General features: G+C 40.0%; 1 protein-coding gene across 4 annotated transcripts in view; it reads right to left on the bottom strand.

Moving 5' to 3' along the window:
- Positions 1 to 282: 282 nt before the first annotated feature.
- The window catches only part of RTN3 (reticulon 3), a 60255-nt gene continuing 37256 nt past the window's right edge, over positions 283 to 23281 (bottom strand). For 3 of the 4 annotated variants that reach the window (XM_082659079.1, XM_082659081.1, XM_082659080.1), the window contains 6 exons: positions 6906 to 7113; positions 4829 to 4967; positions 4319 to 4388; positions 3793 to 3839; positions 2432 to 2490; positions 283 to 573 (listed from right to left, as the gene is read on the bottom strand). In XM_082659079.1, the coding sequence (XP_082515205.1) occupies positions 528 to 573; positions 2432 to 2490; positions 3793 to 3839; positions 4319 to 4388; positions 4829 to 4967; positions 6906 to 7113 (569 nt within the window). In that variant the 3' untranslated portion in view covers positions 283 to 527. The remainder of the gene's footprint in view (positions 574 to 2431; positions 2491 to 3792; positions 3840 to 4318; positions 4389 to 4828; positions 4968 to 6905; positions 7114 to 23281) is intronic. The other variant, XM_082659082.1, reaches the window with a different exon arrangement.

The following is a 23281-nucleotide window of genomic DNA, read 5'->3' as shown; positions in this document are numbered from 1 at the left end:
TGGGATCACAGGGCTGCAAAAAACAAAACAAAACAACAACAACAACAACAAAGAGGGAAAGAATCCCATTCTTGTCCCCAGATAATTTCTTTATAAGTTAATCATTATTTCTTAACTTAAAAATAAGGGCAAAACTATGATGGAAAGCTATGTAAGACTGACTAGTCCTTGAAATTTGAATAGAAGAACCCAAGAGATGTGTTTTATTTTCCATTTTCTCCTTTACCTCCAATCTTTCCCCTCCTTTCTAGCTACAGGTAAAGCTCCACCATCATTATCCTATTAATTTGATTCTTTCTTTATTCTTTTGGGTTCTAAGATATCAGTTCTTTCTTAAGTCCAACAATTCTTGTGCTTGATACTGAGGGTAAAGGGAAAGGAGGGGAGAAAACACCAAATTAAAAAAAAAAAAGCTTGGAATGCAGGCTCAAGCTGACACTGAGCACGGTTCCTTCATAGTACAAGTAACAACATTATAACTATTAAATGGTGTTTTAGTAACTGTTGCATTTCTGGTTTCCATGTACTTATTCTGCCTTTTTCTTTGCAATTCCAGGGAGTTTTGCTTGAATCCTATTGAGGAAAAGGAAAAAAAAAAGGGTGAAAATATACACATTAGTTCTAGGTTTTTATTTTAACACTGATGCTAGAAGACACTCCTGGATTTACCAGAGCCATGTGAAAAACACTCCCATTTCCACAGGGCTTCCTCTGGATGAAAAGTGGCAGGGGCCGAGTCTGGCCTGGGATGAGCTGAGGAGTATACCAGGATCCGTCCCCCTCCCTGCTGCTGTGCCTGCTGCCTGTCCTCTTTCACTGCCTGAACCTCCTGGCTCCTTCACTGCGGGTTCCAGAGAAGAATGAGATGTATCTAGGCATAATGCCTGCTGACTGTGCTCTACGTGATGGCAGTGCAAGAGCCCCTTTCTCTTGGAATGCCAGGTTACCCATTAGTGTCACAGAAGGAACCAGGAGTCAAGGGTCAAGGTCACACATAAAAAAACTACAGGGGCTGGCAATAGTTCCCCGCCCCTCACAGGACACTAAAGCTGTCCTTTATTTTGTGCACTGAGGTTACCCATCACTAAGGGTACCAAGGGACATTCACATCCCTCAGCTAATGTCAAAGCTACTCCCCACAAACGATACATCCCACCGAGTGGGCCAAATCAGCTCACACGGCTAATCAAGACTTCAGGTTTAAAGCTAAGTTATGATCATCTTTTACAATGAGGAGTAAACAGCAACCATATACAAATTTGTCCTAACTGCCCTTGTCTGGCTTGACCTCCAACGTCTACCTAAGAAAGCAAAAGAGCAGGTAAAGATCCTGGCATCAAGCCAGAGCTGTCTGGATATAGTCAAGATTTCCTCTTATCAAAGCTGGAAAAAGCACTAAAATTTGGGGTGTGAAAGGTGGGAGTGGGCACAAAGAGGATTTAAATGCTTGTGATGTTTTGTCTCTTAAAGAATATCTGGGCTTCCCTGGTGGCATAGCGGTTGAGCGTCCGCCTGCCGATGGAGGGGACACGGGTTCGTGCCCCGGTCCGGGAAGATCCCACATGCCGCGGAGCGGCTGGGCCCGTGAGCCATGGCCGCTGGGCCTGCGCATCCGGAGCCTGTGCTCCGCAACGGGAGAGGCCACAACGGTGCGAGGCCCGCGTACAGGAAAAAAAAAAAAAAAAAAAATCTGAAGAAAACATGGAAAATATGGAAAAATATTAACATTTTAATTCAAAGTGCTGGGTTCCATAGTGTTTGTTACAAATAATTGAAAATAAAAAAGAAAAACAGTTCTGTGATATAAGGAGTCATGAAAATGTCTACCAACATTTTATACTTGATTTAAATATTAAAGTGGTTAAAACAGAAGGATTTGATAGTCTCAGAAAAAAGAGGTAGCTTTGAACTTTAATACATTGATTTACTAAAATTTTTATTTCTGAAAAGGGAGGGAAGAGTTTGGCTTAAAATTGATATTTGTGAAAACTGGGGACTTCCCTCTTGGTCCAGTGGCTAAGACTCCACGCTTCCACTGCCGCGGGTGTGGGTTCGATCCCTGGTCGGGGAACTAATTACCTAATTTGCCACATGCCGCGTGGCATGGCCAAAAAATAAACAAAATAAAATAAAACTGATATTTGTGAAAATAAATGAAGGTGAGTAGACAACCACGAACATTTAAAAACCGGTTCAACAAGGCAGAGTGGTCCTAACTCCATTGATCCTTTTTAGTCTAAGATACAAGGCATGCTTTACAAAGAAGCAGATGAAATACTTTTTAGTAAAATCAAACTATTAACCAAGGTTTTCTTTTTCCCCAGGGTAAAAATTACTTTCTTTGGCATTAGCATTTTACACAGGAGACTAAAAATAACTGGGGGAAAAGAAGCACATGTCACGATGAAATGTGGGACCTAAGCATACTCACTTTTCAACAATTGACTTGGTCTGATCGCGGACGATGCCAACATAGTGATCGATCTGGATCTTTAACGAAGAAAAGCAACTCAGTTGTGGCAACACACAGATTAACAATTTTCCTGAAGGTAATTTGTCTTTGTCTACTTTAACCATTTTTTAAAAACACTATGGAATATTCTGGAAAATGAAAATAGTGCTCAGTTTTAAAAAGTACTTGCTAGGTATTTCCTTCAGAGACACTGGAGTATATAGCATTTTCTGAATACTAGAAACTGTGTGTCTAATCTATATTCTGTAATCAGAAATGTGTTTTTACTCCTGGGTGAGACTAATTCATTTAATATCAAAAAGCCATGAATAGGGCTTCCCTGGTGGCGCAGTGGTTAAGAATCCACCTGCCAATGCAGGGGACACGGGTTCGAGCCCTGGTCTGGGAAGGTCCCACATGCTGCAGAGCAACTAAGCCCGTGCGCCACAGCTACTGAGCCTGCGAGCCACAACTACTGAGCCCGTGTGCCTCAACTACTGAAGCTTGTGTGCCTAGAGCCCATGCTCCACAACAAGAGAAGCCACCACGATGAGAAGACTTCCACTGCAACTAAGAGTAGCCCCCACTTGCCGCAACTAGAGAAAGCCCGGGCGCAGCAACAAAGACCCAACGCAGCCAAAAATAAATTAAAAAGTAAATAAATTAAAAAAAAAAAAAGCCATGAATAAAAGTCTGCTGATGCATGACTTAATCTATCAAGAATAACCTCATAGCATCTAGTATACTCTGTATACATCACTCTACAATGCAAACATCTGTTCATACTGATGGATTCCCACAATAGCCTTAACAGTTTAAGTTTCTTTTTAGACACCAGCTTCTACTTAAGCATTTTTTCAGCTTATTTTTTTGGAACAGATCCATGTGATAAAAACTCAAAAGGTGGGGACTTCCCTGGTGGCGCAGTGGATAAGACTCTGCGCTCCCAATGCAGAGGGCCTGGGTTCAATCCCTGGGTCCGGGAACTAGATCCCACATGCATGCCGTAACTAAGAGTTCACATGCCACAACTAAGGAGGCCGCCTGCTGCAACTAAGACCCAGCGCAACCAAATAAAAACAACAACAACAACAAAAAAAACCCTCAAAAGGCACACAGCAAGGTATAAGTTCCCTTCCTACCCTTCTCTCTCCTAGACATTCAGCTTCTCTCCTTAAAGGAAACCACTATTACCAGTTTCTTACAGGCACCTGACCTATAAAATTAGACTGTAAAAATGGTTAGAAAAGGATTGCTCTGAACTTTCAATGCCTAAAAAATGAACTAAAATTACTCATACATCAACTGGCATATCTGATTAGAAACAGACAAATGCTTACCTTGTACTTCTCATAGACAACTGGAACACTGAAAATGAGCAGTTCAGCTATAAGACAGAATCATGAGACATGGCAAGTGTAAATGTGAGATGGTCACAAAGTCTCAAGACATAGGTAACAGGAACATTTTTCCTCATAAAATATAGGGAAACACTGATCTTCTTCAATATGAGAAATCCTGGCCAGAGCTCTCAATTAAGGACAGTTAGATACAGGTACACAGGCTTCCTTCTTTGTACTACAAATAATTTCCAAATTATGAAAATGATTTCTACAAATAAGATCCCCATATTTAAACCAAATCTAGACAACTCTCCTTTATTTCTAGCTGTCTGGATATTTCTTTTTAGGTAGGACCATTTAATAAACCTGTGGCCATAAACACAGATTCCTCTGAGGTCAAGGTCTCTATGGACGTTAAAGGCTGGGCCAATGTGGAAGGACTGGAGCAATGCTGACAATCTCTTTGCTCTTACTCTTACCAATTACTTCATAGAGCCTGGAGACATTTTCCTTGCCATCTTACCAAGAATCAGAAGGGTGATCCCATTGAAAACGGCACCAACGTAGGTCATCAGCCACATGAAGACAGCCAGCTGTGAAGGCCAACATCAGAGGGTTAAGCAGGAATAATCGTAACGCAAAGTTCAGGTTAATTGATGCCATTCTTCTCTAGCTAACTGAGTCTGCATAAATTTAGTGATGTATGCCATAAATAATTTCAAAATGAAGGTTACCTCATTTGTACTATACATTTGAGGGTGCATAAGAGAATTCTATAGTTCTCTCAGGCCCCCAAACAGACTGTAACTGCATTTCTGTCAATTATCAATACATTAGCCTTGTTCTGATGTTAGTTCTCCAGGCGCAGAGGTACCTCCTTTACTAACTCCTGTCCCCATTTTTACAGGTTGATTGAGAAAAGCATACATTTGCTTTTGTCTGACAAAACCCTATTAACTGCTTTTCCTCTGAATTATAACCTAGTCCCTGATTTTCCTCAGCCTCACCACCAAAAGCTGTAGAGGCAACTAACCTTCAAGGAGTCAACCAGATCCTCCACCAGAAAGAGACGAATAATGAGTTTCAGGGCCCTGTTGATGTGCACCATGGCAGCGTTCACGTAATTATGGAAAGCTTCTGAGGACAGAGTGATGTCTACATCCAGGTAGGCTCTTCCAGAAGAAGAAACAACAGTCACACATTTGACATGGCAAGAGAAGATCTCTTTCTGTTAGCACAGGAGTTCTTTAGAGTGTGAAATGCCCCAAATGGTGTGTTTTAGCAAATCTGCAAAGGCATTTTCTGCTGCCATGGGGTGGGGTGGGGGCACCACTGTCATTTAGTGGGCAGAGACAAAGCTGCCAGATGCCTGCAGTGTGGGAGTGTCATGCACAAAGAAGAACTGCCCTATGTCCTGCATAACTTTTACTGCCTCACAGGATATTCATGAAGGTGAACCTATTTATACTTATCAAGAGCCCAGAACATATAAAAGCAAAGTATTTTTTCCCACAGTTTTAACATATCCTGAATTGTCTAAAACTGTGTTTTGTTTACGCTAAAACCTTACCAAGATTTTTTCCCATCATTTTAGAAAATCACACCTATAAGGGAGATTATACATGTATGTGCAAGTCTTTATTATGGGTTTTTTTTTTGGTGTAGTTATGTCCAAGCAATTAAATATTGACTGGAATACATATTATTTTATTGTCAATGGCTTTCTATTTATCACTCTTCATAATAATGATCAATTTTTAAAATGTTATATATGTTATATAATATACCATACAATGGTAATATTATATAACATTGTATTATATGGTATATTATCTATGAATTTCATTTCAAAATGATAAAGGAGGCATTATAAAATATTTGTTAAAAAAACAAAAAGACCTGGGTTCTGTCCCCAGACGCATTACAGAATTGAGATACAGCCATCTGCTCATAATCTGTTCATTCGCTCAGTACGTGCTGAGCGCCTACTGAGTACCAGACCCTCTGCTAGGTGTAGAGATATCAGGAAAGATAAAACTGCTTTTGCCTTAAAGAGCCTATAGTCTTGTGGGAAAAACAGAAGAGTAACAGACATGTTTTTCTTTCCTATTTTTTAAGAAAATATTTACCAAATACAAAAGTTATAAAAATTAGATGCTGTAATTAATACAACTTAGCAAAACACATTTTATAAATCCACAACAGTGTCACGCAAAAGGGAAAAAAGCCCTGCTAGCACACTGGAACTTGTGGCAAAACAGTAAAATTTACCCACTCCGCCAACGAACAACTGTTGGTTTGTTAAAACTAATTTGCAAATAACTTTTTAAATGTCATATATAGTTTAAATTATCGCTTCTATTCTCACCAGGAGAAAATACAAGGACCAGCGCGGCAGCCAGACACCTGTTCTGTCAGAGTTCTGAGAGATCACAGAAGTGTTTCTTTTTCCATGAGAAGAGGTTTTAAAAAACTGTCATTTTGAAAGTAAATTAAAAACTAACAAACAAATAAAAAAACCCTGTCATTTGCTGATGTTAAAGTTTTTATGGTCTAAGACTTTCAAGAGGAAAAGCGTGAGGAAAACATTTGTTAAAGTCATAGCACAGTAGGAAAAGTTAGCAACTGGATTCTAGAAATGCATGACCTCTCGACTTAATCAAGACCTGCCCCTGGTATTAAGGAAACTAAAGGAGAGACAGGAAGGAAATCAGTAATAAAACCAAGAGTAAACACACTGAGTTCTGGTATCGCCAAGAATGCAGCCTCAACACCAAGATTTCAAGGCTGTTTTAAGAGTTAACTACGTGGCGGCTTAAACATGTACTTGGGACCCCATCTGAGTGCTGTCCTAGATGCTCTGCTTTCCCTACCGACCCTGCTCAGGAATTCAGACAGTCCTTTGTGGTGAGCCTCTAGTTTGTGGAAAAGTTCCTGGCTCCCAACCTGTTCACTTCACAAGGTGGTCTCAAGCTGATGCTTCATGCCACCGATCGGCTGCAGTAGGCCCTATAATTCTTGATTTTTAATCAGGTCTCATTTAGATCTGCCCAGCCTCAGTGAATCCCTTCCCTAAATTGTAGAGTGTTACTTGTGATACTTCAACTCACTTGAATGGATGGCCTTCTTCTGACTTCTGTACAGCTTGGATGACAGACTTGTAGACCCTGAAGCTGATGGTGACAGACAGAAGAGCCAGGATGAGGTAAGAAACCACACTGATGACACTGAAAGCTGCCAGGGAGAGCAGCACGATCAGTGTGGTGCCAAAGACAAACCCAGTCTTCTTCACATCTCGCCAGAAAATTAAGTCGTGCACTGCCAAAGGAAAACGGATCGTAAGTTATATGAACCCCATGAGCCACAAGGCTAGGACTGTTCTCCCTGGCTGTGTCCTGCACACTGGAGAAGCATTACCCTCGCATTCCATTACAGGTGCACCCCCGCCTGAAGACAATGATAAATGAAAATCAAATTACATCAGGGATGATGATTCACACTGCCAAAGGTACCTTTGGTTTCTGGACAGGTTTACAGAAACTTAGAAACTGACTTTTTAGTCGTGGCTACTGAAGTACGATGGGGTAAAACATCATTTACTTTAAATGTTTCAGTAGAGCAACTGTGGGAAAATCTTGCTGTTGACTAAATTAAGCAAACCATGCTTGTAAAAACATACCAAGTTCCGTTAGCGTTGGTTACAATGAAACACCAGTCTCTATGTTGATCTGAAGAGAACTCAAGGAAGGATTTTGGGTAGGGGATCATACAATTACTAAACGATGATACTTTTGAAAATGAATGGGGACACTGTTAATAACTTAGGAAACAGGTATAAACCAAGACTGTCTCAGGCAAGTGGGTCTTATGGTTGGGAAATCCAAACTGGAAAAATCTAAGTTCTTCTCCTTAAAGACACCTCAAAAACTCCGAGTGTGAGGGCTAGCAATTACCTCCAATCTAGCAATGACACAACATTTGAATTTCAATCCGTGAAGTCTAACTTCAACACTAATAGCCCTATGCAAGTTTCTTCTGTGCTACTCTTTGCTTTTAAAGAAGAGTAAGGACTTTGGAATTGGAGAGACAGGAGTTTGAGTTCTGGTAATTTTTAGCCATGTTACCTTAATTAACCCTTCTAAACCTTTGTTTTCTCATTTATAAAATGAAGAAAGTGACATCTATTTCTTAGAGTTGTTTTAAGGAACATATAAAGCTAATGTATGCAGAATGCTTATTAGCACTGTACACAGCACATGGTAAACACTCAAATTTTAACTATAATCCATATATGTATGTCACAGTTCATATGGCTACAAGAACAGTTTCAACACAGAATGCTTATTAGTGGAACAAACAGATACCATGTGCCTCTTGATGTAATGCACTGAGAACGGCACATCACTTCAATGGTATTCTTGCCAAACCATATTACCTGAATCTAATGAGAAAGCACCAGATAAAACCAGTTTGAGAAAAGTCTACAGAACAATTGACCAGTATGCTTCAAAAATATCAGTGGTATGAAAGACAAGAAAAAGCTGAAGAACTTTTTCAGATTAAAGGAGAGTAAAGAGGGCTTCCCTGGTGGCGCAGTGGTTGAGAGTCCGCCTGCCGATGCAGGGGACACAGGTTCGTGCCCCGGTCCAGGAAGATCCCACATGCCGCGGAGCGGCTAGGCCTGTCAGCCATGGCCGCTGAGCCTGCGTGTCCGGAGCCTGTGCTCCGCAACGGGAGAGGCCACAGCAGTGAGAGGCCCGCGTACCGCAAAAAAAAAAAACAAAAAAAAACAAAGCTCTAACTTTAAAAAAAAAAGGAGAGTAAAGAGACTTGACAACACATAAATGCAAACTGTGATCATAGACTGGATAAGGGGGTAAAAACAGCTATAAAGAACATTGCTGGGACAAGTGAAAAAAATTGAATGTACACTATATAATTGATAAAAGTACTGTATCAATGTTGAATTTCCTAAATTCAATAAATATACTGTGGCTACACAAAACAATTCCAAACAGTTTCTGTTTGAAGGAAACATACTCCAAAATATTTAGGGATAAAGGGGAAGGACATTTGCAAGCAGTTCTTAAATGGTTCAGGAAAAAACATGTTCTATAGAGAGAGGGAGGGAGTGAAAGCAAAAGTGGTCAAATGTTAACAACTGGTGAACTAGAGCAAAGGTTATATGGGAGTTTTTCTTACTGTGCTTACAATTCTTTAAGTTTGAAATATTTGAAAGAAGGACAGAAAGAGAAAAGCTTAGAGGATAAGGCTGGGCCTAGAAAGAAAAAGACCTTAATGTATTAGAGAAGGAAAAAGGCATAAAAACGTTAGCCTAAATGCAAATCTACCTTTGTGCAAATTAGAAGAAGCCACCCTTCCTCGTGAACTTTACTGCCATCTGCTGGAAAACCGTGACGAAATAGTCAAACCTACAATGGTAACACATGTGACTGGTGCCCCCTATAGGTGTGCAGTACACAAGCTGCATAACAGTATGGAAGGCCCTGGGCTCGGCCTTAAAAACAACGGTAGAATTGTGGTGTGGGCTAGAAGCAGGAACATCCGATTAGAAGGGGGATAAGAGAGGGAAAGCTGGGAAAAGATGGTTCAATACAACAAACCTCTGGGATGCTCTTTGACCACAACTTCCCACAATTTGCTCCTTCACCCCATTCAGGTCCTGGTGCATGGGATACCGCCTCAGAGGCTGCCCACCCTATCTCACATCCTCTCCTCCTCATTCTCTATCACTCATCTATCTCATTCTGCCTTGTTTTTCGTCAGAGCACTTGTCACTTTATTTATCCACAGCAGGCTCTTCATAGCTGTTGCTGAATCCTTAAACATGAGCTAAACTAAGCTAATGACCAAGAGATGGCATAATCACAACTTTCATTTGTTTTCTGATAACCCCTCTCAAACTAGTCAAGTTTCTGCACCTAACTCCTAGCAAGTACAGTGGACCAAGGATTCTGAGAACACAATATCAAACAAAGGAAACAGGCATAGTCTGCAAACATTGAGGGAGAGTTAGGAGGATGAAACACACGTAGGAAAAGCAAGAAAGGAGACAGATGCCGAAAGTTTAAAATGTGAAGCCACTAGACTTAGGTTTAGTGTTTATTTCATAACCAGGAAACCAGCAAGAGGCTGCAATGGTTCGATTCCATGAAATATTCTTTTTCTCTTCTACTTTTTTTTTTTTTTTTTTTTTGCGGTACGCGGGCCTCTCACTGCTGTGGCCTCTCCCGTTGCGGAGCAACAGGCTCCGGACGCGCAGGCTCAGCGGCCATGGCTCACGGGCCCAGCCGCTCCGCGGCATGTGGGATCTTCCCGGACCGGGACACGAACCCGTGTCCCCTGCATCGGCAGGCGGACTCTCGACCACTGCGCCACCAGGGAAGCCCTTCTCTTCTACTTTTATTCAACTGCTCTTACTACGTCAGTGTAAGACTTTTTAAAACAGCAAATTCCTTATTTTTAACGTGTTTTCTTTCCTTCGTTTCCCATCCTTCTCTCTTTCAGTAAGCTTTAATTTAGTGGCTACCACGTGCCAGGCAAGTGCTAGGAACTGGGAATACAACACAACAGTAAACAAAGCAAACAAGGTCCTTACTCACATTCCAGTGGGGAAGAGAAGCAATGAATAACAAACAAGATACATGTCACTTGTAACCGAGGCCTGTAAGAATATAAACCCATTGTGCTATGATGAGAGGTAGAGTGGTCAGGAAAAGCCTCTCTGAGGAGTTGACACTAAAGGTGAGACATGAAGGATAAGAAGCAGGCCATGCAAAAAAGCCAGGGGAAGGGTATTCTAGGCTAGAAGATTCACGTGCACAGGCTCTTGGGGATGGTGGTGGTGGGCTTTGGCATTCCTTAGGGGAGGACAGAAGGCCAGTGTAGATGGTATGTAGTGAGTGAAGGGGAGAGCGGTGTGAAATAAGGCTGGAGAGACTGGCAGGGACTAGATCATGGAGTATTTTCACAGAGCAAAGTAAGGAGCTTGGACTTTACCTCACGTGAAATGGGAAGTCACTAAAGAATGCCAAGCAGGGGAATAACATTATATATATATATTTTTTTTAATTTAATTAATTTATTTTTGGCTGCATTGGGTCTTCGTTGCTGTGCACGGACTTTCTCTAGTTGAGGCAAGTGGGAGCTACTCTTCCTTGCGGTGCGTGGGCTTCTCATTGCGGTGGCTTCTCTTTTTGTGGAGCACGGGCTCGGGCTCTAGGCGTGCGGGCTCAGCAGTTGTGGCTCGAGGGCTCTAGAGCACAGGCTCAGTAGTTGTGGCGCAGGGGCTTAGCTGCTCCACGGCATGTGGGATCTTCCCAGACCAGGGCTTGAACCCGTGTCCCCTGCATCGGCAGGCGGATTCTTAACCACTGCGCCACCAGGGAAGTCCCAACATGATATATTTTAAAAAGAGGAACACTTTTACTGTTGTATAGAAAATGGATTGGGATGGGGCAAGAGTACAGGCAGAGAGACTCCCTAGGAGGCTAACACCAGGCTTCAAATAAGAAATGATTGTCATTTAGATTAGGTTAGGATGGAGCAGAGTGGACAGGCTATACTTTGGAGGCAGAACAGACAGAACTTGGTGATGAACTGGATATGGGAGGTGATGGGGGAAAGAAATATGGATGAGACCTAGTTTTGGGGCCTGAGCAAACGGATGGATGTGGTGTCATTTACGGAGATGAGAAAGAGCGGAGTATAGGCCATGTTAGTTTGGGGATGGATGTCTAGAGACGTCCATAAAGAAGGGGCAGATCTACCAGTGGGAAGCAAACAGGACACGTCTGAGCCGGAGACACACATTCGGAAATCATCAGCACACAAATAACATTAAGAGTCATGGACCGCCAACTACGCAGAAAAAAAAGGAAGTCACAGAAATGGACGAGGTTACGTGGTACTGATAGGGAAGAAGGCCCAGTCTTAGTTCTGAGGTACTCCGATATTTAGTAGCTGAGTAAAAGTAGAGGAACTAGAGAAAGGAAACAGGGGAAATAACCAAGGAAGCAGGGGGTAACTAGGAGAGTACGTATGGCATCACAGAAGCTGAGAAAGGAGTGCTTTGTGGAGAAGGATGTGGAAACGGGCCAATTCTGCTGAGGCTGAATACCAATTCTGCTGAGGTTGTATAAGGAAAAAAGCGATCCTGGACTTAGTAATATGGAGACAGTTGGAGATCTGATCAAAGCTGTTCAGTGAACAGCTGGCGGGGGCTGAAGAGGAATCAGTGGTGAGACATGGAGGCAGTGTGAGAGAAGATGCCTAAGAAGCCTGGCTGTGAAGGGGAGTAGAGACATTCAGAGCCAAGGGATGGTTTAACATACAGGAAACACGAGAGCACGCTTCTATGCAGTCACAAGCAAGGGAGACTGAAGATAGGGAGCAGAAGCAGTGAAGTCCAGGAGAAAGGAGGGATGGAGATCCAGAGGCCAGGTGAAGGGACTGATCCTGGTTAGAGTAACGTAGTGAAGAGGATGCAGAGACACAGACACAGGCCCATTCACGGATCTGAAGAATGGAAGAGGAGGGACTCCTGTCTGAATGTTTTTATTTTCTCAACAAAAGGGAGCTGAGGTCATCAGCTGGAAGAGGGCAGGGGGGTGAAGATGGTTTATGGAGAGAGAAAAAGATATGAAATGGTTGTTTCAGAAAATTGAGAAAGTGTCTTAAAACTCTTAGAAGAAAACACAGGAGCACATCTTTCTGATCTTGGATTAGGCAATGGTTCCTCAGATATGATACCAAAAGCACAAATGACAAAAGAAAAAATAGATAAATTGGATTATATCAAAATTAAAAACTTTTGTGCTATAAGTAGTACCAAGAAAATGACAAGAAACCTCATAGAATGAGAGAATATATTTGCAAATTACTTATCTGATAAGGTATTTGTGTCCAATATATATATAAGAATAAAGAATTATAACTCAATAATAAAAAGAACAGCCTAAATGAAAAAAATAAACATAATAAAAATGAGAAGACACAAGAGGGAGGGGATACGGGGATGTAAGTATACATATAGCTGATGCACTTTGTTATACAGCAGAAACCAACGCAACAATGTAAAGCAATTAGACTCCAGTAAAGATGTTAAAAAAAAAAAAGAGAGAAAGGACCCAAATAGACATTCCAAAGATATACAAATGGCCAGTAAGCACATAAAAAGAGGCTTAACATCATTAGTCATTAGGGAGATGCAAATCAAAACCACGGTGAACCCACTAGAATGGCTATAATAAAAAGTACAATAACAAATATTGGCAAGGATGTGGAGAAATTAGAAACCTCATGCATTCCTAGTGGGAATGAAAAATGGTGCAGCCGCTTTGGAAAACAATTTAGCAGTTCCTCAAAAGTTAAACATAGAGTTATTATATGACCCAGGAGTTCCACTCTTAAGCAAATGGCCAAGAGAAATAAAAACATACAACACAAAAATCTGTGTACGCCAATGTTCACAGAAGCGTTATTCACAACAGGGAAAAAGTGGGAACAATCTAAACACCCGTTAACTGATGAATGGACAAATAAAATGTAGTATATCCGTTCAATGCAATAATTACTTGTCAACAAAAAGGAATAAAGTTCTCATGCTACATGTTACAACACAGACAAAACGTGAAAACATCAGGCCAAGTGTGAGACACTGATTACAAAAGACCACACATTGTATGATTCCTTTTATAGAAAACATCTAGAATATGCAAATCTGTAGAGAGAAAGTAGATGAGTGGTTGTTTAGGGTTGTGGTGGTGGTGGTGGGAAATGGGGAGTGATTGCTAACAGGTATTAGCAATCACTTTTTTGTGGGGGGACTAAATGTTCTAAAATTGGATAGTGGTGATGGCAGAAAACCATTTAGCTGTACACTTTAATGGATGAATTGTATAGTATGTGAATTATATCTCACTAAAGGTGTTAAAAAAACAAAGACAGGGCTTCCCTGGTGGCGCAGTGGTTGGGAGTCCGCCTGCTGATGCAGGGGACACGGGTTCATGCCCCGGTCCAGGAAGATCCCACATGCCGCGGAGCGGCTGGGCCCGTGAGCCATGGCCACCGAGCCTGCGCGTCCGGAGCCTGTGCTCCGCAACGGGAGAGGCCACAACAGTGAGAGGCCCACGTACCGCAAAAAAACAAAAACAAAAAACAAACAGACAAACCTGCAATTATAGTCAGGGATTTCAACACCTCTCTCAATAACTGGCAGAATAAGTAGACAGAAAATCAATAAGAATCTAAGACTTGAATGCTATTAACCAATTTGACCTTCTTGACATTTGAAAGAACACTCCACACAATAACAGCAGAATATACATTCTTTTCAAATACATGTGGAACATTTACCAACATACACTAAATTCTGGGTCTTGAAAAGGATCCAAGACACTTTCATGTTTTCTGACTATAACGTAATTACATTAGAAACAATAACAGAAAGATACTGGGAAAACCAATATTAAACTTTGTATAAACTAAATACGCTACTAAACAACTCACAGACCAAAGAAAAAAATCAACAGGGAACTTACTGAGTATTCTGAACTGAATGAAAATCAAAACCAGTGAGATCCAGCCAAGTGCCTATATTAGAAAAGATGAGAAATCAGTAATCTCAGTTTCAACCTTAAAAAACTAGAGAAAGAACAACTTGAACGCCAAGTAAACAGAAGGAAGGAAAGAGTAAAAACCAGAGCAGATCTCAATGAACAGATAACAGAAAAACAACAGAGAAAACAATGAAACCAAAGTTGGTTCTTTGAGAATATCAATAAAATAGATAAAACTCTAGCTAGGCTGGTCAAAAAAAAGTGCGAGAATACACAAATTGCCAATATCAGGAATCAGAGAGGTGACATCACTACAGATTCTAAAGACATTAAAAGGATAAGGAAATATTATGATCAATGTTATGCCAATAAACCAGACATGTTACATGAAGAGGACACAGACTATCAAAGCTCACTCAAGAAATAGATAAACTGAATAGTCCCATATCTATTACAGAAACAAAACTTATAGATAAAATACTTCCCATTCAGAAAACTCCAGGGGAATTCTGCCAAACACCGAACAAGAAATAATAGCAATTCTACACAATTCTTCCATGATAATGAAGAGAAGGTAATGTTTACCAACACATTTTATAAGGCCAGCATTACCCTGATTCCAAAACTAGACAAAGACATTACAGGAAAAGAAAGCTATAGACCAATATTGCTCATGGACATAGATGTAAAAATTCTTAACAAAAATTCAGCAAATGCAACCCAACAATACGTAAAAAGAGTATGTCATGACCAAGTGTCTTTCTGCAAAAATGCAAGACTGGTTTAGCATTCATAAATCAGTCAATATAATTCATCATATCAACAAACTAAAGAAGAACCATATGATCGTCTCAAAACACACAGAAAAACAAAATCCAATATCCCTTTTGATAAAACCTCTCAGCAGACTAGGTGACAGCAGGGAATCTCTTCAACTTGATAATCTACAAGAAACGTAGAGCTAACATCATATTTAATGAAAGAAGGCAAGGATATTCTCTCTTACTACTTCTATTGAACACTGTATTAGAGGTTTTAGCCAGTGCAGTAAATCAAGAACAATAAATTAAAAGGCATCAAACTGGAAAGGAAGAAGTAAAACTGTCATTATTCACAGATGGCCTGATTGCCTATGTAGAAAATCTGACAGAATCTACAAAAAAGGTAGTAAGTTTTAGCAAGGTTGCAGGACACAAAATTAACTATATTTCCATATATTAGTATTAACCAATAAGAAACTGAGCTAAAAACACCATTTACAATAGCATGAAAATATGAAATACTTAGGCATAAATCTAACAAAAGATGTATAAGACCTGTACACTGAAATCTATAAAATACTGCTAAGAGAAACAGATGAAGACCTAAATTAATGGAAAGCTGTATCGTTTTCAGGGGTTAAAAGACTCAAAATTGCTAAGGTGTCAACTTATCTGTAATTCTAAGTAATTCCAGTAGGCTTTTTAAAATAGAAATAGACAAACTGATTTTAAAATTCCTATGGAAATGCGAAGGACCTAGAAGAGCCAAAACAACTGTGAAGAAGAACAAAGTCGAAGGACTTAACACTGTCTGATTTCAAGGGTAACATAAAGCCACCATTATCAAGATGGTGCAGTATTGGCTTAAAGACAGCAACAGAGCAATGACACTGTATACAAAGTCCACAGACAGGCCCACACATATACGGACAAACTATTTTTTGACAAAGTGGCAAAGTCAATTCAGGGGAGAAATGAGAGTCTTCGACAAATGGTGCCAGAACAACAGAATATACATGTGCAAAAATCCCCAAACTTTTATCAACACCTCACATGACATGTAAAAATTAACACACAAGAATCACAGACTTAAATGTAAACCCAGTACTATATAACTACTAGAAGAAAACAAACAAAAATCTCTGTGACCTTGGAATTGGGAAAAATTTCTTCTATACAACAATAAACATTTGATACATAACAGAAAAAACTGAAAAACTGTATTTCATCAAAATTAAAAACTTCCGCTCTTTTTGAAGGACATTGTTAAAAGAATAAAAAGATAAGCCACAGACTGGAGAAAGTATTTGCAAAGAATGTATCTGATAAACAACTTGTATCCAGAATGTGTATAAACACACACACACACACACACACACCCGTTCTCAAAAACAAACACAATAAAAACTAGTCCAAATTTGAACAGACTTTTCATCAAAGAAGATATATGGATAGCAAGTAAACACATGAATAGATGCTTACCACCATTAGTCATTAAGGAAATGCACATTAAAACCACAATGAGAGCCTACTATGTACCTGGCACAATGTCTAGTGTTAAAAGACTGACCATACCAGGACTTCCCTGGTGGCGCAGTGGTTGAGAGTCCGCCTGCCGATGCAGGGGACATGGGTTCGTGCCCCGGTCCGGGAAGATCCCACATGCCACGGAGCGGCTGGGCCCGTGAGCCATGGTCGCTGAGCCTGCGCGTCCGGAACCTGTGCCCCGCAACGGGAGAGGCCACGACAGTGAGAGGCCCGTGTACCGCAAAAGAACAAAAAACAAAAACAAAACAAAACAAAACAAAAACATAAAAAGACTGACCATACCAAATGCTGGTGAGTACATGGAAGAACCGCAACTCTTGTACACGGCTGGCTGGAATATAAACTAATGCAAACCACTTTGGGAAAAAGAATTTGGCGGTTTCTTACAAAGTTAACTACAACTATCCTATGATCCAGCCATTTCACTTGTATTTACCCGAGAAAAGAATACGTTGTGTCCATATAAAGACATGAATGTTCATAGCAGCTTTATTTGTAAAATAAATAAGCAAAACTGAAAATCAAAAATTCAGCAAAAATTGAAAATAACCCAAATGTCTGTCAACAAATGGTATATCCATACAATGGAAAACTACTCAGTAATGCACTCATCAACATGGATGAATCTCAAAAAAATTAGGTTGAGTTAAAGAAGCCAGATAAAAAAAATAGTACACATATTTTATGATTCCATATACATAAAATTCTAGAAAATGCAAACCAATCTAGTGACAGCAGGCAGATCCGTGGTTGTCTGACAGGAGGGAGAGATTTAAAAAGGGAGCAATGAGGGCTTCCCTGGTGGCGCAGTGATTGAGAGTCCGCCTGCCGATGCAGGGGACACGGGTTCATGCCCCCGTCCGGGAAGATCCCACATGCCGCGGAGCGGCTGGGCCCGTGAGCCATGGCCGCTGAGCCTGCGCGTCTGGAGCCTGTGCTCCGCGACGGGAGAGGCCACAACAGTGAGAGGCCCGCGTACCGCAAAAAAAAAAAAAAAAGGGAGCAATGAAATTTTTGTGTGATGGAGATGTTCATCATCTTGATTGTGGTGATAGTTTCATGGGTGTATACATAGCAATTATACCTCAATAAAGTTTTTTTGTTTTTTGTTTTTGCTTTATCCCCAGCTTCAGAATCAGTACAGCAAAGAACAAACTCTGCTCCAGACTGCCTGGGTTTGCATCCTCTTCTATTTACTAGCTGTGTGATTCTGAGCAAGACACTTAACCTCTCTGTGCCTTGGGTTCCTCATTTGCAAAATGGAATCATACAGTATCTGGATTTTAGGGACGTTGCCTGCATTAAATGGGTTAATCTGTAGAAGCACTCAGAACACTATTGATTAGGTAGTAATACAAACGTCAGCTATTATTATTCATTTGACTGCTAATTCCTGCTACAATTAAAATGGAAAATTGAAGAACTAAAGTTAAAATCTGCTACAGAGAATTAAAGTTGTTTTCCTTTCCTCTTTGTTGCTATGATACTAAGAAATTAAGATTGGGGGCCTTCCCTGGTGGCGCAGTGGTTGGGGGTCCGCCTGCTGATGCGGGGGACGCGGGTTCGTGCCCCAGTCCGGGAGGATCCCACATGCCGCGGAGCGGCTGGGCCCATGAGCCATGGCCGCTGGGCCTGCGCGTCCGGAGACTGTGCTCCGTGGCGGGAGAGGCCTGCGTACCGCAAAAAAAAAAAAAAAGAAATTACGATTGGGGGATTACTAGGGACCCTTTCAACCAAATCAGCTCCTTTGATCTATTTTACATACCAAGCTTCCACATAAAATATCCAATGAAAAAGAAGTTGCACTGTCAGCACTATGATAAAATAAAGAGAATGGCCTGTAAAAGGTTAGAGGGAGGCAGAGGGCCAGGAGGTAAATGCAACACGACAGGTGGGCCTACAGGGCAGGCTGGACTAGCATAGATTCAGGAGATTTTGACATAGAGGTGGACACAGAAGAGATCACTTAGAAGCACCTCATAACACCTCAAACCCCATTTATTCTACCCTCCATGCAGTAACCCAAGACAGAGTTACGGAAACAGGGCTCACCACTCCTCCTCCCTGACCCTCCACATTCAAACACCGTGGCCTGACAAAGTCTACCTCCTTGAATCTACCCACAGGAAAAGAAGATCTTAATTGAGAACCATTGGGCTAAGAAACTGTCACTCTAGTACACCACCTGACAGAGACAGAAGTAGCTTTGGCTAGCCTCTTCCACAGTCCTGAGTACTGACCCAAGCTAGTTCAATGGGTACTAGAAAAAAAAAACGAAAGCCAAAAGTTCTCAGAAGTGCAAAGTCAGTGTTTTCCTTACTTTTCGGTTATAACTTGACCATTGTTATCACATGACCTAAAATTTATTTTCATTTGAAAGACCCTTGTTTCTAATTATGTTTCAACATGTTTAAAGTCTTGTGCTCTACTAAGTATTTCTTAGAATCCATTTCAATATATAATACAGCTTCTCTGTATAAATTTATGTAAGTAAAGTCAATAATTTCTCAGTTACCTTAATTATTTTGCTAATGGCAGATGAAGCATCTGACAATGAATGTATGTATTCACCAAGAGTGTTTATATTGCTGGTAGAATGATGACTGATTCCTTCCTTCCTTTTATTTTCCAAATCTTCTATAATGTGAGCATACTTTTTATTTTAAAAACTTTTAAGGATGTCTATCTCTTGCCCGTTATTATTTAAGGATGCAGTACTGTTCTTACACCAAAAGAGGGCACTAACACATCCAAAGGTAATCTCAAGGCAGAGGGAAAAAAATTGGTTCCTGCCAATTCAAAGAACAGCAGCACCATTGATTTTCATTCCTAAATCTGGGGAAATCTCTTGGTTTCATGACAACTTCAACCATTCCCAAAGCCATTCTCAAACTTCACTCTCCCAAGTATACACCTCGAAGAAAAGAAAGGCTGCTCAAATGCTTATGCTGAAAAGGAATAAATGTGCAAGAAATTTCAAGGTTAACCTTTAGTAGTCTACCATCTTTTTCATTTTCAAGAATAAATCACCAACTAAGGATCCATACAACATGTTCTATCTTCTGTGCACTAATTTTACAAAATTTGTAAATATACATCTCTAAGATTTAAATGTAACTGAAAGAGCTAAAAGAAAAAAAAAAAGGATTTATGACCACAAAAGGGAAACTGTTCAGTAATAAAAGGGGAAATGGAAATGGGCAGTTCAGTCTTTTATATGAACTGCCCAATGGAAATGGGCAGTTCTTTACTCATGTAAAGAAAAGTATGCAGACATTTTCACATTGATTAGTTCTTTTCTTTGGTTACTTTTGCATTAATAGTTCATAATAAGTGAAGCCACTTTTTGAGTTGCAAAAGACATTGTGGATAATGTGTTTATAAACTCAGATGCAAATTCTGTGGCTGCTGAAATGGGTTAATAGTCTGCTCTACTACAGATTTATGCTTACCAAAGACACTCCACTCAAAATGGCACAGAAGAATCACTGAAAAAATACAAAACCGTCACCGACAAAGACAAACATACATGCTTTTGGCCATGGATGCACCTGGCAGCAGGCCAAAGAAATTTGTAGGAACCCCTTTCAAGCTAGCATTCTTCTCAAAGACGGTCAAGAAAAAAGTTTTTCATTCATTAAAATAATCTAACAACCCCACTTGCTTTCAATTTCAGATTTTAAAAGCACAGAAGACAAAATGGCCTTGACTACCCTTGCCCAAAAGAATAACTAGGTGGATCTGAATATGTGAACTTTTGAACTAAGTTATCTAAAGAATATATAAAGATAATAAATGCAGTGCTGAATCATGACGGAAAGGATAAAGGCACAAAACTCTGGCTTTAGTTTTCTATCCTTTTTTTTTTTTTCTAGGTCATTTGCACGTTTCACAACTATTTAATTCTCCAACTAAGAAAGTCTACACTTAAGTCTGCAGAAGATAACCAGCTCCAATCTAAAATTAAACAAAACACGTTAATTGCTAATAACTGTGAAAGCCCAAACTTAAAAAAGTGATTTTATGCCCTTTGCACACATTTATTTCTAATTCAATCTTCCGATGCTAGTCTTGTTATTGGTAACATGACACTTCTCCTATGGTTACAATACACTTGGACTTGTATGCTTCTTTGACAGTTTGTTAAGTAAGGCAGATAAGTGACATGGTTTCAGACTATCGTAATAAGTGATAAAATTGTTTTCTTCTAAAAAACAGCTCATAGTCTCTAAAATCTTTACCAGTAATAAGCAAAAGAAATTTTAAAAATGAAGTATTAGGTAATATATATACCCTTGACTTCTGAGATCTCATTCTATTTTCCTGGGAGCTCTACTGTTTCCCTCACGGAAAAAACGGGAACCTGGTTGGTAACTGGGACAGCATTTCTCCACTCTGCCTTATTCCCCCCAAGATTTAACTTCCTCCCAACATATAGCACATTAGAAATCGTTTAGAGTGAACACCCATATAATCACTACCTAGATTTTTATTCAATACTAGCAATGTCTTATTTAATTTTTTTACTGTGGTAAATATACATAACATAAAATTTACCATCTAAACCATTTTCAAGTATATAGTTCAGTGACGTTAAGTACATTCATTGTTGTGTAACCATCACCATGATCATTAATGTTTTACTACGCTTACTTATGTATCTGTTCCTCTTATCCACTAGCCCAATTTTTAAAAATATATTTCCAAAATATATATATATATTTCAAAGTAAATAACAAATATCAGGAAATGATCTTCAGCTTGCATATCATTAACAAAGTTCAATATTTACTGTTTTTCTTTTGATATAAGATTTACATACAATAAAATATACAATACATTCGCTGAGTTTGGACACATGCACACACCTATGTAACCCTATCAAACTACAGAACATTATCATCACCCCAAAAAGTTTTCTCATGTTCTTTCCCAGACAACACGCCAAGAAGTAGCCACTGCTCTGCTCTGGTTCTTTTCCCTACATAGAATAGTTTGCTTGTTCTACGATTTCATATAAATGGAATCATGCAGTATGAATCCTTTCTGTACTGCTTCTTCCACTATTCATAGTTTCTGAGATTCACCCGTATTTGCTGCAAGTATCAAAAGATAACTAGCTATACCACAGGTTATCTACTCCTTTATCGATGAATAGCTTTGAGCTGTGATGAATAAAACTGCTATGAACATATACGAGTGTTTGTATGAATGTTTTCATTTCTCTGCAGTGGAGCTGCCAAGTCATGGGACACATGCATGTTTAGTTCTCTTAAGAAACTGGCCAACCTTTCTCCAAAATATCTGTACTATTTTGCATTCTTACCAATAGTTTGAGAGTTAGTTGTTGTCAGTCTTTAATTTTAGCCATTCAGGTGGATGTGTAGTGATTAACTTATTTTGATTTTAATTATGTGAAGACTTGGGAAGTTGAACACATTTTCACTGGATTACTGGTTATTTGTATATCTTTTGTAAGTGCCAGAATCTTTTCTGCCCAATTTCTTTTATTGTGCTGTTGGCACTTTTATTGTAGAAATGTAGTTTTAAATATTTCCTGGATACTAGTCCCTCATCAGACATATGTTTTGTTAAGTACTTTCTCCTAGTCAATGGCTTGCCTATTAGTGGTGTCTTTTAATGAGCAAGTTTTACTTCTGATGAAGTCTAACTCACCGATCCTTTATTTTATGGCTAGTGCATTCTGTGACTTAAGAAACCTTTGCCTATCTCCAAGTCATGAAGATATTCTCCTACGCTTTCTTCTAAAAGTTTCATGATTTTAGTTTTTAATGTTCCATTTTAAGTTCATTTCTGCATATCATATGAAGTAGGGATTGTGGTAGGCAGAATGCTAAGATGGCCCCAAGACTCTTACTCCTCGGTGTACATGCCTTATATAATACTTCCTCCTACCCCCAAACGTGAGCAGACCCTGTGAATACGATGGGATAGTCACTCTCATGTTTAAGTTTCAGTTATATGAGATCTTGCAGCAGACTAGAGAAATTCTCCTGACAGCTTTGAAGAAGCAAGCTACCATGTTGTGAGAGGGCTGCAAGACCAGGATCTGAGGGCAGCCTCCTGGTGCTGAGCACGATCCCCGCCCCACCGCCAGCCAGCCAGAAAAGAGGGATCCGGTCCTTCAACCTCCAGTGAATCCTACCAACAATCAGTGAGCCTGGAAGAGAACCCTGAGCCTCAGATGAGATCCCAACCCTGGTTCACACCTGGTGATTTCAGAATCACACTTTATTTCAGCCTGGTGAGATCCTGAGCAGAGGATCCAGCTAACCTGTGCCTGGACTCCTGACCCTTGAAAACTGTGAGACAGTAAAGTTGTGCTAAGTTGCCAAATTTTTGGTAATGTGTTATTTCTGGATTCTCTGTTTCTTTGACCTACTTGTTGACTCTCTTGCAAGTTCCACAGTCTTTATTACTGGAGTTTTATAATGTCTTGGACTATTCCAAGCCCTCAATTTTGTCCTTTTTCAAGATTGCTTTGGATTTGCTACGTCTGTGTACTTCCAGAGAAATTTTAGAATGAGCTTGTCAATTTCTATTGAAAAATTCTTCTAGGACTCTGAACTGTACTGA

This window comes from Grampus griseus (genome assembly GCF_964374135.1).
Source record: "Grampus griseus genome assembly, chromosome: 8".
NCBI lineage: Eukaryota > Metazoa > Chordata > Mammalia > Artiodactyla > Delphinidae > Grampus > Grampus griseus.
Note: the sequence above shows the minus strand (reverse complement) of the source record. Positions and strands in the feature narration are given on the sequence as shown.